The sequence below is a fragment of the Desmodus rotundus genome, chromosome 5 (genome assembly GCF_022682495.2).
Source record: "Desmodus rotundus isolate HL8 chromosome 5, HLdesRot8A.1, whole genome shotgun sequence".
Taxonomy (NCBI): Eukaryota; Metazoa; Chordata; class Mammalia; order Chiroptera; family Phyllostomidae; genus Desmodus; species Desmodus rotundus.
In genome coordinates, this window is record NC_071391.1 from 64,646,264 (window position 1) to 64,664,070 (window position 17,807).

At 39.2% G+C, this 17,807-nt stretch overlaps 1 protein-coding gene across 1 annotated transcript; it reads left to right on the forward strand.

Annotated features, from left to right (window-relative positions):
- The first annotated feature begins 1,713 nt into the window (after window positions 1-1,713).
- On the forward strand, window positions 1,714-13,001 carry MMP13 (matrix metallopeptidase 13). Its single transcript, XM_024574620.3, has 10 exons — window positions 1,714-1,852; window positions 1,941-2,182; window positions 2,867-3,015; window positions 3,192-3,317; window positions 5,442-5,603; window positions 7,022-7,139; window positions 8,127-8,260; window positions 10,077-10,236; window positions 10,880-10,983; window positions 11,656-13,001. Exons 1-10 carry the CDS (start codon window positions 1,733-1,735, stop codon window positions 11,754-11,756), a joined length of 1,416 nt encoding a protein of 471 aa, XP_024430388.2. The 5' UTR covers window positions 1,714-1,732; the 3' UTR covers window positions 11,757-13,001.
- The last annotated feature ends 4,806 nt before the right edge of the window (window positions 13,002-17,807 follow it).

A 17,807-nucleotide genomic window follows, 5' to 3' on the forward strand; every position in this document is an offset into this window, starting at 1 on the left:
CTAAAGAGACTTTAAAAGATTATGAACATTTATTGGTAAAAACAAATGCTTTCTAATGAACTAATTTTCTATAAGCTTAATAGATGAATCAAACTTTTGCTTAATTTTCACTTAATCTGAAAATTAAATGTGGTACACAGAGAAGGCTTAAAACAAAATTATTGTTTGGCGTTGCTGATTGAGCCCAAACCTACTCTTGAACTCATTGGAAATCATCTATTATAAGTATTTGGCTGTTTCTTGGATAAAAGCATAATAAATTTTCCTCAATTCCCACTTTCAATCCCAAATGCAACTGTTTACATTTTATAGGCTTTTCTGATTTTCTCTGAGGTACTGGCTAATACAGATTATAGTGTTTTACCCACATATTGGGGTATCCCTTCCATATTCACCCTAAGGGTATATTCATGCTTCTTCTCTTTATCTTACTATGTTCCTCACCTGGGCTTTTCTCTGACTCTCAGTCATTGAAGTTAACTTACATTTTCAATTATTCAATAAATCTGTGTTCATTTTCATCTGTGAAGGACCAAAATGGCCTTCTGGTTTCATGGTATTAAATGTGCGATGTTCTGAAAGGAGTAACAGACTGGAGGCCCCTAGGAGACTATCTTCCTGAATTGTTTTCCACCAAAAGTACTTCCATTATTCAAAATTAAAAATAAAAATTGAGCAATTTGAAACTGGACATGTATTTACCTAGAGCCCTGATTTCCCTGGGTACTCCAGAGGTGTGGGAACCAAGAAGCTTAGTTTTTAAGAAAATATCTGAAAACTGATGGAGTAGACGCCACATTGGTTGGTGGTTAAGAGCTTGAAGACTGAGTATGCTGGCCTGGATTCATGTTCTGCAAGTACCATTTATTAGCCATGTGACCTTAAAAAGGTATTTAAGTTCTCTATGTCTCAGATTATTCAGATGTAAAGTGAAAACAAGGTTTTCAGTAGTACCTGCTTCATAAGGCTGTTGTAAGGATTAAATAAGGTAATACCTTTTAAGCCTAGCATGTAGTAAGTCCCTCAGTATGTGTTAGCCATTCTATTATATGTTCATGTATTTTATTCCAACAAGTCCTCCTCCCTCTGCCTGGACCTGTGGGGAACTCATGCAGGACTCCACATTCACTGAGATGTCACTCCGTGCTTTTAAATTCCAGCCACAGTACTCGGTTCTGTGGATGCGCCATAATGCCTCCAAGTCCAAGCTTGGTTCTAGTCCAATTCCACGGCCCTCAGGCAGGTATAATATTTCTGTTTCATTGCTCTAAAGAAAACAGAGTTGAGAACCTACCAGGTTATAAACATTCTGTAAGTAGGACGGGTTTCTTTGTTATGGAACTAAGTGCACTATCTTCATATTCTTATCTGAAGAAGTAAAAGTAGGTGCGTTTCTGCAGAGAGAAAAACATTTTTGCCAAATGAAGTGAAAAAGTCACTACTCTCTGTTTCTTCCCACAGTGCCCATAAATATGCTGAGGCCGTTTTTTTACCAGATGGGGTTTGAGACCCTGCTGAAATGAGAGATGCCCTCATTTTATATTTCCCTCAAATTCTACCACAAACCACACTTCTTGGGAGAGGAAAAAAAAGTCGCCATGTAAGCATGTTTACCTTCAACTGACTAGGAAGTTGAACCTTGTCCACAAAAGATGACTCACCATTGTAGGCCTATAAAAGCAAAGGTGCTCGTCTGTGGGAAGGCAGCAGGCTTCAGGCGCAGCCACTCAAGATGCACACAGGTGTCCTGGCTGCCTTCCTCTTCTTGAGCTGGACACATTGTCGGTCCCTGCCCATTCGCAACGATGAGGATGATGAAGATTTGTCTGAGGAGGACTTCCAGTTTGCAGAGGTAGAGTGTCTCACCAACCCCAATGATATGATATATATCATAAATGCCCTTCTCTTTTAAACACAGGTCATTTGGGTCTCTTTTCTAGCACTACCTCAAGTCATACTACCATCCCCTGAACCCTGCGGGCATCCTGAAGAAGACTGCAGCAAACTCCATGGCCGACAGGCTCCGAGAAATGCAGTCTTTTTTTCGCTTAGAGGTGACTGGCAGACTTGACGACAACACCTTAGACATCATGAAAAAACCCAGATGCGGGGTTCCTGACGTGGGTGAATACAATGTTTTCCCTAGGACCCTCAAGTGGTCCAAAATGAATTTAACCTACAGGTAAATCATAGGCTATCTTTCTTTAATTTTTGTTAGTTTTCTTAATAGTATTAAATGTCTAATTTTCAGCATAAGCTACAGATGACAGAATATGTATGGCTCCCCCCTTTTTTTAAATAGGCCTTAAATATTTAACTGGAAGTTAAGTCCAGGAATAACTTTAATACTGTTGATGAAAGTGTCTCATAACATCAATTATCGTTACATTAATTGGTGTTATTTTTTCATTGGAAGTTTCAAAGTATTTCTTTCAGATATACATCAAAATAGAAATGTAGGTTTCACAAAATTTGCAAAGGTAGTGCATAAGGCATATTTATTATAACAATGCTAAAAAGAGAGAGTTCTACTCTCCCCAGGAACTTTACAGAATTAGTTATTTATTGACGCTAAAGCAGTGCAATTCTACACTTGTAGCATGCAATATAAGTTTTATCAAACATCTGAATGCTTTAAATTTAAAATGCCAATTAAATGTTTGGAGATACTCAAAATGTCTGATTGAATTTTTCATTTCTAAATCTTTGTATGACATCATAATTAATAAATTGAAACAACAGACCTCCAGTAGAACTTTTAGAGAAGCTATTACATTCTGAGTTAAAAAGCTGTATTCCAAGAAAATATATTCTAAAATAACTTTCACCTTCTAAAAATATAACTGAAACCTTTTCTATTGGCTAGAATTGTGAATTATACCCCTGATATGACTCATTCTGAAGTTGAAAAGGCATTCAGAAAAGCCTTCAAAGTTTGGTCTGATGTGACGCCGCTGAATTTCACCAGACTTCACGACGGCACTGCTGACATTATGATCTCCTTTGGAACTAAAGGTAATGATGCAGAATCATGTTTGAAATATTTGTATATTCTGCCCCTTATTGGCTCTGTGTTAAAATTTATTCTTTAAGTCATTCATTGCTTTTTACAGAATTCAACAAAAATTCACCAGGCTCCTGTTCTAGGCACCACTGGGTATAATTAGATTCTGACTCTTGCTTTTGTGTAGAGCACGGCGACTTCTATCCATTTGATGGGCCCTCTGGTCTGCTGGCTCATGCTTTCCCTCCTGGGCCCAATTATGGAGGAGACGCCCATTTTGATGATGACGAAACTTGGACAAGTTCCTCCAAAGGTAATATTTCTTTTAAAGATATAATTAATGATTACAAGATTAGATTAGACAGTAAACCCATTGATAAGAAGTTAAAATTCATGTGCATTATATGTAAAAGCATATAAATTATATTTGGTATTTGATTATATTTTCCAAAAAAGTATAAAAGTTTATCTTATTAGTCTCTAAAGTGACAACTCTATAAACCAATGTAAAAAAATTGAAAATTAGCAAAATCTGCCTAGCTTAGTGGCTTAAGGGATACTTAAGTGCATTTAAGTGGACACTTAAGTGGGCAGCATTTAAGTGGACCAGTTCACTTTGAAATGGACTGAAATGCCTTTCTGCTGACCAGTGTGGTGTTATTATGGGTACCTTTTGGCCTGTAAGTACAGTTTATAACAGACATTTATCTTAAAACCACTAGAGCTGGATATGTAGGTCAGAGGTGAGTTGGGTGTGCATTTAACTAGTTTTTATTTATTTTTTAAATTTCTACCCCGGTAGAAATATTAAGGCACAAGCCCAGTCAAATTTCTGTTTCCTGTTATGTGAGTTACCTGTTCCAGTCTTGTCTGTATCACTGATTTTACACCTACCAGTCTAACAAACCAAGATAGTGTCTGACCCCAAACAGCATGAGACAGACAAGACGAAAGCTGTGTTTACAAGAGCAAAATAAAACTGAGGGTTGAATAACTTCAGTCACTATTTGAATCTTCAAGGCTCTAAAGAATTGGAAATATTGATTTTGGAAAAACAGGTTGTTCCAGCTAGGACTTAGGGTAACTCAGAAGCTGTACTGACCCTGACTTGTGACAGTTAGAGGTAGTCTTTATAGATAGCTGATTTTTATTATTAGTTTAAATTAAAAGGATTATTTTTTCAAAGAGTAAAACTGGGCCTTGAATGATCAATGTCTCAGCTCCCCTGTCTCCAGTCTGTCTTTGGAAGGAAAGATAAGAATTTACATATTTATTTTCTGATGATTTAATAGGTAATAATGGTTTTAGACAGAAAGAACAACATTTAGCATTTTTAAGATAGAGTCACAATAAACCTCAGTTTTAGGTTTCTGCATATATTCTGGGTTAGAAATATTTAATTGAAATTAATGAAAGTATCCCCAAATATAAATCAGGATTAACTTTTCAGCTGAAGGCCAAAATTGTGTCCATTACTAGTCATTTCAGTGACTGATTACTTGTCACACAGATTGTGTGAACGTTGATTGCTCTCAGGGGCTGCACGATTTACTGACCTAATTATGCATTTTCTGCAGGCATAGGCTGTGACAGCGAAGGGGATTTAAGGTCCAACTGAAGCCACTGGCTCCAGTTTTCATGTATTCTTTTTATTTTAATCTTTTTCCAATTTAAAATACTAGTACAGTATTAGGAAGCTAAAAAACTAGTGGAAAGAATAAGTAGAGGAAATAATGTAAATATAGAATCATAGTCTTCTCAGGTGGAGGGAAGCGGGCCAATCCTCCTCAGCATTTGTGTTTCTGTGAACTCGGAGGTCTAGAGATATTCTGAAAAGGATCATTTGGATGGAATTTGTTCCCGAGTAGATCCTCAGAGACCCCATTCACTGTGCTCTCCATACCTGGTTTCCATCCCTTTGGACGCTGCCTCTGTTTGGATGGTGTTCCAGGCAGCATCCTGTGTACAGGATGGGGAGAAAGAAGGTTTACAGTTTTTTTTTGTAGAAAAATAATACAATAATTAATTAATAATACAAAAATAAACTCTGTTCCTTGTACTCACCACAGTAAAGCCCCTTTTGCCCACCCTGTGTGAACCCTCACGTAAGGTCTCCCACCACAGTGCACTTTCCTCATCTGCCCTGAGGAAACAGAGGTCAGGATTGCTAGTAAATTCTTACTGATTATAATGACTTGAGAGCAATCTGTTGCTACTCTAATTATGTGCCACTATAGTGAGAGCACAAAGTTATTTATAAAGATTAAGCCAATTTTTGAATCTTACCTTAAGCAACTGAACGCTAGTTTTAAAAAGTGAGTAAAACAGCAAAGGACAGGAAACGGTGACATGCAAAATGGATGAGAAAAATAGCGTTCCTCTCATTAAGTAGTCATTGGAGGACTTGTTTTCTCCTTGTTGCTGTGTTTTCGTACAGGCTACAACTTGTTTCTCGTGGCTGCCCATGAGTTTGGCCACTCGTTAGGTCTCGACCACTCCAAGGACCCGGGGGCCCTCATGTTTCCCATCTACACCTACACCGGCAAAAGTCACTTCGTGCTCCCTGATGATGACGTACAGGGGATCCAGTCTCTCTATGGTAACTCTTATTTTATCAGCTTAAAAACAAATTAGATATATACATTTATTTACTAAATTACTTGTGAATTTACCATTATCACTTTTGCTGTTGTGGTATTGTTATTAAACCCTGAGAAAGCATGCTGGTTTATTTTTTCCAAATCGACCTACCTGCTCAAGTAGAAAATATTCTATTCTCCAAAGTTTTTCTAGAATATAGCTCTTTGTGTTTGTACTTTCTATGTTGCAAGGTACATTTGATACCCTCCAAACACATCTGACATACAAAAGGAAAATATTTTATCCCCCATTTAACCAATGAAGACATTAAGCCCTGCAGAGTTTAAATCGCCTATCTACAGCTGGAGGTGAAAGTGATATCTTAACCAGCTTTTATAAATTCTGGGCATTCTTTCAACCACTCTGGTTTGCCACAGTATAAACCATTCAAGTGGTCTGTAGTAGTTTTTAATCAACATATACATTGACCACTGTATGACTGTCTTCCTTTTTTCCTTCCAAATTGTCAATAATATTTGTAAAGTCATTAAACCTAAACCAAACAAGCAAAATTACCTACCAAAAATGGAACTGAAGCCTTGGTGCACAGTCATCACTGTAAACACTTCCAGAGCACAGCTCAGAAAATGTGCTTATACTACCCAACCCATTATTTCCCCTCTGGATTTAAATCTACTGTAGCAGCTAGTGTAGGTGTGCGCAAGTGCTTTGCAATTCTTACTATTTCTACAATACTGTGATCAGGAGACTTGATGATAGAACCTGTATGAACTGGGTGAAGAAAAAGCAGTTTAGAATGGTTGTTGTATACAGCACCCCTTTTGCACTCATGTGAGCTGGCAAAGTTGTAATCACATGGCGAGTCATTTTAGTGTGGCTGAAGGCCCGCCTCTGGCTTTTTACCGAGCTGCAGCAGCGCTGTGGTAAACTGTGAAGCAACATTAGCTGACGTGGACAGCTGGAGAAATAGGCGAGAGAAAGAGCTCAGATGAGGGCTCCAACAGGGACGATGGACCACCAGAAATGGCTTTAAGAAGAATGTGTTTCTCAAGAGCAGTCTCTCACTAGGTTGTGCAAAGCATGGGGAGATTTTCTCAAAGTCCCTTACCCCCCATTTCTGTCATCATCCTCAAGAAACATAAATTTGTACTTCAGATGAATCTCAAAGGGTCTGGAGGGAGGAAAGCAGGAGGTGAAGTCCCACCTGCAAGACCTTGGTAGCCCTGGAGGAAGGAAGTAGGACTAGGTGGTATTTGGACCATCGTGTAGGAGCAGCAGGATTTCCTGCCCCTCCTCCCCGCCCCCCCCCCCCCCCCCCCGCCCCCGAGAGGGAACCCACTCCACTCTCCGTTAGCAGGACCCGGTCAGCAGTCAGGTCATGCTCGGTAACTTCTTTCATTTATTTTATGATCGCAGGTCCAGGAGACGAAGACCCCAACCCTAAACACCCCAAAACACCAGACAGATGTGATCCCTCTTTATCCCTTGATGCCATTACCGGTCTCCGAGGAGAAACAATAATCTTTAAAGACAGGTAGGTAATCTTGATGTGATTTGGTAAAATCTGCAGGTAACAAACATCTGTGAAGCTGTGTCAGCAGATCGCCAAACATCCAGTCGTACTTCTGACGGTGGAGTTAAAAGTGAAAATAATAGAACTTCGAGCAGTTTATTTACATATTTCAGATGAAACAAAGGACTAATGCATAAACATCTTACTTTTCAATGAATAACCTTGGCATTGTGCAGATATATTTAGATTTTTGGTATAGTCTTTTTTAGAAAGATAATCAAGTAAATATATAAATCCAATTTATGTAAGAACAGAAATATGGAAATTAATTACCATATCAACAAACTGTTACTTGTAATGTCCACATGAACTCCTTTTGGTGTGAAAGGCTTTGCACTGGGTACACATGTGGGAGTACGAGAGAGGGAGTGCTTTACAACCTAAACCTGTGGGAAATGAAAAATGAAATAGTAATTTTTAATATTGGTATGTTTATAAATAAGCTTTTTTTCATCCACTCATTCATCAACTAATTGTTTCCTCATCTGTGACCCATTAGCTTTTCTCCCTCCTCTGTTACAGCTGTAGGGACACTATACTCTACTGCAGGTATTTTCCCGTTAAGGTTCCCCAGGCCACGAGATCTTGGCCGACATAGGTTATGTAACTCATGTTTTCTTTGTAGCGCTCTATGCAGGGCCTGGTATATTTGCTCGCCACTTGCAAGGTATGAAAAATTGAGCAAAACACAGCCTCAACCCACAAAAGACTTACAGCCTTTCACAAAGGTTCTATGAGACTTTAAATTTGAATACTTAGGCTAGAGTTAGGATAGCAACAGCTTGGTTAACTGGCACTTAAAGGGAAATGGAAACCTTTGCTCCGTCACAGGTGTTCGAGAATGGCCGTGTCTAATTTATCTGCATTGATGTAGAGACAGGTGGCTAGCAGGATAGAAATATTGCACTTACGAAGTGACAGAAAACTGGATTTTTATTTTTGTGTTAGATTCTTCTGGCGCCTGCATCCTCAGCAGGTTGACGCGGAGCTGTTTTTAACAAAATCGTTTTGGCCAGAACTTCCCAACCGCATTGATGCTGCATACGAGCACCCTTCTCATGACCTTATCTTCATCTTTCGAGGTAAGCCTTCCGCCGACAAGGCCTCCTACACGTGCAGGGCAGGCAGGGATGAACTTGGTGCTACCGAGACTTAGTAAAATGATCACCCCTGAAAATACACCTAAATTAAGAACCAAGTATAACAAAATGGAAGACAGAAAGCGCCTGAAACCTTTCTACCAAGTGTCCTCAGATTTGACAGGTAACAAGTGTACATTATTATGATAGGTATATAAGGCTATCATAAATATATGAAGGGGGACCCAAAAAACTGGAATTTTTAAATAAAAAATTGTGTATTTATTCTTACATGCTTAAACTTCAGTTACCTTCAAAGTACTCTCTACTTAATACAATACACCTGTCGAGATGTTTTTCCCACTGCTCAAAACAGTTTTTGAAGTCATTGATTTTGATGACTTTTAATGCTTCTGTCAGTTTTTGTTCACCTCTTCCACATTGGCAAAATGTTTCCCTTTGAGGACTTTTCATTCAGAGAAACAAAAAAAGTTGCTCAGGGCAAGACTGGGTAAATAGGGAGGGTGGGGGTCATGAAGTTTTTGGTCAAAAACTGCTGAACACTCACTGCACTGGTGCGGGCAGGTGCATTCATAAATCACCCATCATGAAATGAGCAAATGAATTCCCTGAAGCCAACCACAGCCTCTCACAACAACACCAGCTGGTACACTGACATAGACAGGTTCCTAGAACACTCATCTAGGGGGGAAGCCTGTATTACAAGGGGCCTGCCCTCCAGAAGATAGTTCTTTGAGTCCCCCTCATATATGATAAATACCTACTTTTTGTTTCATAGCAATAATGTCAGTTTTTCTATTTCCTTTTAAAAATTATTTACAGCCCTAGCTGGTGTGGCTCAGCAGATTGAGGGCCAGCCTGTGAACCAAAAGGTTGCTGGTTTGATTCCCAGTCACGGCACATGCCTGGGCTGAGGGCCAGGTCCCCAGCTGGGGCTTGCAAGAGGCAACCGATCGATGTACCTCTCCCATATTTATGTTTCTCTCCCTCCCTTTCTCTCTCCCTTCCCCTCTCTCTAAAAAATAAATAAATAAAATCTTTAACATATAAAATAAAAATTACTTACTGAGCAAGCATTATAACAGTGTAAATTTTGAAAAATTGAAAAAATATTATCCATAATTCGCCCTCCTAAAAAGTCTATTTAGCATATTTCATTTTCTCTCTTTCCTAGTCCTTCACTATATGTAACACTATTTTTAAATATTTATATTCATATTATATATGTATTTTAATATTCTACTTGTTACCTTCACACAAAATCCTGAAAAATTTTCCAGGTTGTCGCTCCACCTTCATGACCATAATTTCCAATGGTTACACAGCGTTCTACTGGCAGTGTTTGTGGTGTTTGTGTTGACTCTTATAATTAATGCTACAATGAAGTTATTTTTTAGAGGCAGAAATAACAAATTTTTATCTCATATATAATTTGAGTTTTCAGTCTATTTACTCTTCCTACTGTGCTTCTTATCCATGCAGAAATCTTAATGTATTTTTCACCTAGCTTTAAACTTAATATGCAGAGGTAATAAATTGCCAAATTAACTATTATATTTGGTGGCCATATTCATAATTAGGAAATTAAGACCTTAAGTCATATTTTTGTTTGAAGAATGTTCATATTTCTGTTTCATAAACATGGTGGCCACCAATGCTAATTTGTTTCTAAGTAAGTGATTATTGACCACAAATACTAATTTATTTCTAAATGTATGAGTCTTTATTAAAGTAAATGTCTATGTGTGATTCCGAATAGATTCCCTTGGATAATAAAACCACCTTTTACTTATTCTAGGCAGAAAATTTTGGGCTCTGAATGGTTATGACATTCTGGAAGGTTATCCCAAAAAAATATCTGAACTAGGACTTCCAAAAGAGGTTAAGAAGATAAGTGCGGCTGTTCACCTTGAGGACACGGGGAAGACTCTCTTCTTCTCAGGGAGCCAGGTCTGGAGGTACGGCAGCCACGCTTCCTGACCCGTTGCCTCACGTCGTAGAGGCCAAGTGAGCCTTGAACAGCTCTCACTGCGTTAAATTAGTGTCTCCTGCTTTGTTTAAAATGTTAAGCCAGCCATATTAATTTCTGTATTGTGTCATCTCCTGCAGGCAGCCTCTCAGATGGAGATTTTAAAGTTTCATCCTCTTGAAAATATACATAGTTGTATAATTCTCACCTCATCTGAGCCATCCTTTTCTTTCTTAGCTGTTTGTCGTAGCTCAACTCAGCTACACTCATTTCTTTCACAAGCAAAAGAGATCAATAGAAAATTGTTCAATGCATTTACATACATTGATTTCACCTAAGAACACTTTCCTAATAACAGACTTTTATAACACATATGCAATTTGTAAAATGGAAATGAGCTTGTAACTGTCTTTCCAAAGATGGCCTTTAGGCAAGTCAAAATATACTCACCAAACATCCACTAAATACTCAGTATTGTAATTCCTTATTTTTAGAAGCTACCAGATGTTTTAAATGGACTTAAAATTTTTAAGCTTGTCAATTTTGAAGATGCCATTATATCTATTGTATCCTTTTTAAGGTAATTTCTAAAAAATGCAACCTACTTAAGACTTTTTTTCCTTATTAAATAGCTACGATGATACTAACCATACGATGGATAAGGACTACCCCAGACTGATAGAGGAGGAGTTCCCAGGGATTGGAGACAATGTAGATGCTGTCTACGAGAAAAGTGGTAACTAACCCCATTTCACTGACTGAAGGGGGGCTTCTGGAACCCCTCAAAACCATTTCCCTTCTAAAAGGTTTTTATACAGGACTTAGATGGGATAATAAGTGTATGGCAGTTAAGACATTAGTCATTCCTGTGTGACTACTTCCACAGACAGCAAACAAAAAATATTGTGCTTCAAATAAATGAGAATTTTACTTAATCATTGCTAATCCTACAAGTAAAAGATGCCAAACCTCAAACAGTACCTTAAACCGCCCTCAAAGATGCCAAGATGCAAGGAATATTGCCATAATTCAAATCAGGGGGAGGGTGGGGAGTAAGTTACATAGGAAGGCCAAAGGTTGTCATAATTATATAATGATTTTTACTTGAATTATGAAAAGGGATATTATCCCTAACTTACAACAAACAACTAATATCCATACTGCGGAAATCAAAATGAGACAACTAATGTGAGGTGATAATTCAGGAGAGCTGGGGACCTTTAGACCGTTTTCGTCCCTTAAACTACAAGCAATATGTTAAAGCAATAGTAGGGTTTATAAAGATAAATAAGACAAACATTGGCATGTTAAAAAATGTGGCATCTATCAGAGTAGACTTTTAATGGTAGCTGGAGTAAACCCTTATTTTTTTCAAACTAAAAAAATATTTTTGCTCTTTTCCTTATAGGTTATATCTATTTTTTCAACGGGCCCATACAGTTTGAATACAGCATCTGGAGCAACCGTATCGTTCGTGTCATGCCAGCAAATTCCCTATTGGGATGTTAAGTGTCTTTTAAATATTGTTATTTAAATCCTGAAGAACATTTGGGAGAATACTTCCAAGGATATGGGAGGGAGGGGGCAGGGAGAGGGAACGATATCAGGGGAAAGCTTCGTTCTGTGAACAAGCTGCAGTAAGTTATCTTTGAATATGAAGTATCTTTATGTCTGTATGTGGCTGGAACCACGTTGAGTTTTCAGATAATGAGATTCAGTATTTCTAAGGATCACTTAATTCTTATGTGCGATACAGAAGCAATTATTGGCTATATTTCCCACATCAAAAATGGAACATATCGTCTGTCAAAGAGACAGCATATTTTTTAATATATTTATAAGAAAATTTTGCAAAGGCATAAAAATAAATCACATTTATGTAATTAATAAATCATCTTTGTCAGAAAGTATAAAATAATATAAAGTACAATTTGGGAGACCATTGGTAGCTATAGAAGAGCAAAGATAAACCAAAGGGAAATGTCTGTCTGTAATAAATATGTTGTAAACAACTTTACAAAAAATAATATGGGTTTTGCGCTGAAAATATTTGTAACATTTGAAAATATTACAGACACTAAGGACATATCAAAGTCACTGAAGATGGGAGGCAGAGGCTAATAGTGAGGACAGTAGATGTGACCTTTGGATTCTGTTTAATTTTCACTTCTGGCAATGACTCGATGGCTACTCTCAAAGATGACAAATGTTTCTTTGCATATTTGTAGAAGATAGAGAAAATCTCTCTGTATTCAAATATTTCAGGTCTTTCAAAAATATCAAAGTAAAGTATTAAAATTGTTATCAAAATGATCTAAGACCACAGCATCACTTTCTCATAAATTATCTGATTAAGACTAAAAGTAACATTTTTACCCTATTTTAATCAAAATAATTGTTTTAACTGTCGAGTTTACCTGGAATGTGTAGGCTGTACAGATATAGACTAAAATGTATTATTCATAGATTGGAAGGATATATATTAAAATAGAGGCACCCAAAATAAAGAAAACAGTTTAAATCGACTGTAGTCCTCTTGAGGATACGCAGCAGTGCTTTTTTCTTTCATTTTTTGGTCAAATCCCTCAGAACCTTTTACAGTGCCTGGCGCCTGGCATTTATTGAATGGCCGTCAGGGAGGCTCATTGTGCTGAGGGACCTTGTTTATAAAAACTTAGGCAAAGAAAATAAAGTGTGTTAAATTTGCAAAATGTATTAGAAAATATTTATATTGTTTATAATAAAAAAGGTATTTTCAACAAATGGTGTTATGTGGTGTAATTTGTCTTTTGGTGTATTTTAAGCTTCCCTCATAAAAAATTGTCCTTTTAAAGTATTCCTTTTTCTTGCCGGTGTTTCTTGGTGAATGTAGCTCACTCGCTGTTTTAGTTTGTTTTGTTTGTTTTTTGTAAGAAGACTAAATCCAGAATTTAGAATTAATTGTACCAGGCTATGCTAACTGAAATTCTGACGGAGTTTGGTCGGTCTGGCACTGGTACTGGCACTGGTACTGGTACTGGTAGTGGTACTGGCACTGGCACTGGCACTGGCACTGGCAGTGGTACTGGTACTGGCACTGGCAGTGGTACTGGTACTGGCACTGGCAGTGGTACTGGTACTGGCACTGGCACTGGCAGTGGTACTCGTACTGGTAGTGGTACTGGTAATGGCACTGGCACTGGCACTGGCACTGGCAGTGGTACTGGTACTGGCACTGGCAGTGGTACTGGTACTGGCACTGAGAAGCCCCTTTCGGGGCCAGCTTGCCTAGAGAGTATCACTGGCTGACGAAGTGGAAAGAGCAACAGATCTGAAGTTCTAATGTTCACTCTGCCATGAACGTTGCATGGCTTTGGACGGGTCATTTAGTCTCTTTGGGCCTTACCTGCCTGATGTTTAAAATGAGGGGCTTAGCAGCTCTGGTGAAGTTGGGGCAATATAGGGAGACAGGAAACTAATGAAGTAGGCAAACACTCTCTATTTGGGAACATCGGGGTCCACTGAGCTGAAGACATCAGGTCCCTTCTGTTTTCCTAAACGTTGCCCATCCCCACACATTTAATAAGTGTCTGTTAAATGCAGGCACATAAGATGTTGAGATGAACCAAAACAACTTGGTTTCTGCCCCTGAAGAGCTTCTATTCTACTTTGGAGATAAAACAATGAAAGCTCAGTGAATTAAGTGCTTCTGCAGGGAGCAGTGGCCACTTCTTTGGTGCAGAGAAATCTGCTGATTCCTTTCTCCCAGGGTAGCCCCCAAAGTGACTCTAAGCACTTTTCACATTCCTTGACACTTCCGTTTGATTCCTGATTTCTCAGGTTTGCTGTTGGAGTAGAACATTGTCCGTCTACCCATCCATCCAATAAATATTAATTGAGCACCTAACTAAAGTGGATGCTGGGGATACACTAAAGAACAAAACCTCATTACTTTTGTGGAGTTCACAGTCTAGTTGGGGACACAGATACGAATCAAATAAGTACAAATTACAACTGGGGTAAAGAAAAGAAACATGGTTCTCTGAGAGTGTCTAACAAGAGAGATTTTCTCTACGCAGTACATAGGGGGACACCGTATATGGTTCAAGAAACGCTTCACAACAGAAGCTCTACTCAAGCTGAGCCAACATCAAAAATGAACAGACCCAGGCAGTGAAGGGAACCAGGGAGAGGGCTGCAGGCTCATCCCTCCAGACTGGAGTGGATATGTTGAGTGAAGCTGAGTGGAGAGTTTCAGTTGCATTTTATGATGATTTTGGCAGAGTGGAGATGGGTAAACTGTACTGAGAAACCCCTTAGATCCAAGAATGTTCCTCCTAGCTTTCCCAATGCCAAATGTAAATCAATGGATCAATAAACAAAAAATTAGCAGGGGTCATTCTAGGGATTGGCATGTGAATATCTACGTTTTAGTAATTGAATCAGTTGATAGAAACATAACTTTTTGAGCATTTGCCTGCTTTTTCAACTTTATTCCGAGAGAAGGTCTGCACCTGTCCCTGTAAGAGCACGGAGAGGTGCTCCCCACGGAGAGGTGAACATGGGTCTGTCTGGGCCTGAAGCCCAGCGAACAGGACTGGTGTGGCACAAGGCCGCTCACTGTCCCCAGCCTTAGTCTCAAGCAGACAGCTGAGCTGACAGGGAAGCTCCAGGTGGATGGTTTCTAGTTCCCATCTGCACAGGGAAGGCTGCTCTGGAACAGAATTTCTCAGTGTGTCCTGCAGACCAGCAGCATCAGCACCACCTGGGAACTTGATAGAAATGTACATTTGGTGCCACCGCAGACCTACTGCATGAGAATCACTACCTTAGGGCCCACATATTTGTGTTTTAACAAGCACTCAGGTCCCTCCGTTCCCACAGCCCTCGGAGAGTGTCTAAATATGTGCTCCTTGCAACACCTTTTCTGGGAGAGTGCATGGGTATCACGGGTTCCAAACTTTCTGGTAAGATCTTGGCGTCTTCTACACCCCCTTCCAGAAAATTTGTAGTGCACAATAGCATATAAAGTTTACAAGTAGCTCTCTGGCTGTAAAGAAGCTGTTTGACTTTGTTGAAAAAGGTTTTTCAAACACATCTGAACATGGGACCTCATTTACTTTATTCTTTATCATTTGCTTGCATGGTCTCTCCCTTTCTCTCTCGATGGATGGATGGAGAGGTACAGATGATAGAGTAGACAGATAGTTGGTAGGTGCATAGGCAGGTAGCTAGCTAGCTAGGTGATAGATAGGTAGATACAGGTGTATAGTCAGGATTTCTTGACTCCCATCTCTGCTTCGGTCACAATTCCAAATTTTAATCTGGTTGGTGTTACATGAATCTGTATTCTTCCACTGTGGCCAGAACATTGAATTCAAATGATCACAAATGTCTATTTGAAGCTTACCAAAGGGGGCAAGGTAAGCTCCAAAGAGATCATTATGAGTTGAGCGGTTGCTTCTCATAGGATCTGATACAAAATATGTTACAGTTAAAATACTGTTAGCTCACTCATAAGTGACGTGAGGAGGCCAAGTGACTATTTTATGAGAAATAGTACTATGTCCACACATGTTGGAAGGCCTTTGGCGGAGCTAACAGTTTGGGCAAATGCACTGCACTCAAGTTGAATTGCAGCTAGTAATAGCCTCTTTACCAGATACTAAGGGGGGGAAGTTTGAAACCCCCCCAAAAGTGAACCAATAGTTCAAATGTGTTTGAAATTGGAGCCATTGACAAGATCCTACCCTGAGATAACAAATTTAATCCCAAAAATTATCCCGGGAGGGCTTTCCTGTTAAATTAAAAACAGTGCCCTGGATCTCCACATCCTCATGTCAGAATAAAAATGCCAAAACATATATAGAAGAACTCATAGACAGATAACCACCATAACTAGCTCCCACATTTAAGTTCCAGTCACAGAAAATACCTTGATTTAAAGATTCATCACGAAAAGAGGGGGGAAGATGGCGGCAACATAGGTGGGAGCGGAATCCACTTCCCCGCAACGCCAGGGAAATACCTAGCTGATCTGAGGAGCAGAGCGAACAGCCAACAGTATTCCAGCATATACGAAGATCAGAGACCAAAGATAGAGGACATTGAAAGATCTGACGGTGCGACAACAAAACCTGGAGTGCTGAAAAGACTAGAGTTAGACCGTGTTAAACACATAAACGTCAGCTCAAGACCAGTGAGCACAGGAGAGTAAGGAGACAGCACCACCGAATCCCATTGGCATTCTACCATAGAAGTTCATATCATAAACCCAGGGATTCAGAACAAAGCAATTTAAGAAACAGAGGCCAACAAGAAGAGCCTCACAAACAATGGGAAGACAAAGAAACAATTCCCAAATGAAAGGAAAGGAGGAAGTCTCAGAAAGAATACTAACCGAAAAAGAGGCAAGTCAACTATCAGATACTGAGTTCAAAGCAATGGTCATCAGGAAGCTCACTGAGCTCTCTGAGCTCAAAGAGAACTACCAGAAACTACAAGGAAACTACAATGAACTCACTGCAAACTATATCAACATGAAAAAGGAAATAGAAAATATCAACAAGAGCCAAGAGGAAATGAAGAATACAATTTCTGAATTGAAGAACACAGTAGAAGGAATGAAAAGCAGACTTGATGAAGCAGAGGATCGGATCAGCGAGCTGGAGGATAAAGTAGAAAAAAACACCCAGAAGGAGCAAGAAAAGGAAAAGAGGCTCAGAAAGAATGAAGAGGCAATAAGGGAAATGCAGGACAACATGAAACGTAACAATATCCGTATAATAGGAATACCAGAAGGAGAAGAAGAAGAGCAAGGGATAGAAAACCTGTTTGAAAAAGTAATGATGGAAAATTTCCCTAATCTGAGGAGAGAAAAAGTCACCCAAATCCAGGAATCACAGAGAGTCCCAAACAAGAGGAACCCAAAGAGACCCACTGCAAGACACATCATAATTAAAATGGCAAATTTCCAAGACAAAGAGAGGATCTTAAAGGCAGCAAGGGAGAAAAAGGAAGTAACATACAAGGGAGCCCCAATAAGGTTAGCAACTGACTTCTCAATGGAAACGCTCCAAGCCAGAAGAGAATGGCAAAAAATATTCCAAGTACTGAGAACCAGAGGCCTGCAACCAAGACTACTTTACCCAGCAAGGCTCTCAATCAAGATAGAAGACCAAATAAAGAGTTTCCCAGACAAAAGAAGTCTAAAAGAATACAGCTCCACCAAACCAGCTCTGCAAGAGATGCTAAAGGGACTGCTTTAAGGAAAGGAAGGAAAAGAGAAAGAGAGAAGAACACAGGTAGGAAAAAATGGCAACAAATAACTACCTATTGATAATAACCTTAAACGTAAATGGATTAAATGCTCCAATCAAAAGACATAGAACAGCTGAATGGATAAGAAAACATGACCCACACATATGCTGCCTACAAGAGACCCATCTCAGGACAAAAGACTTACACGGACTGAAAGTGAAGGGCTGGAAACAAATTTTCCAAGCAAACGGACAGGAAAAAAAAGCAGGGGTAGCAATACTCATATCAGACAAAATAGACTTCCAAAGAAGGGCCATAAAG

What these genes read in the sequence shown, in the direction of transcription:
- MMP13 (XM_024574620.3), top strand. Translation starts at nt 1,733, where the DNA reads ATGCACACAGGTGTCCTGGCTGCCTTCCTCTTCTTGAGCTGGACACAT. An exon ending in AGGACTTCCAGTTTGCAGAG is followed by an intron (nt 1,853 to 1,940) that starts GTAGAGTGTCTC and finishes TCTCTTTTCTAG; the next exon opens with CACTACCTCAAGTCATACTA. An exon ending in CCTTATCTTCATCTTTCGAG is followed by an intron (nt 8,261 to 10,076) that starts GTAAGCCTTCCG and finishes TACTTATTCTAG; the next exon opens with GCAGAAAATTTTGGGCTCTG.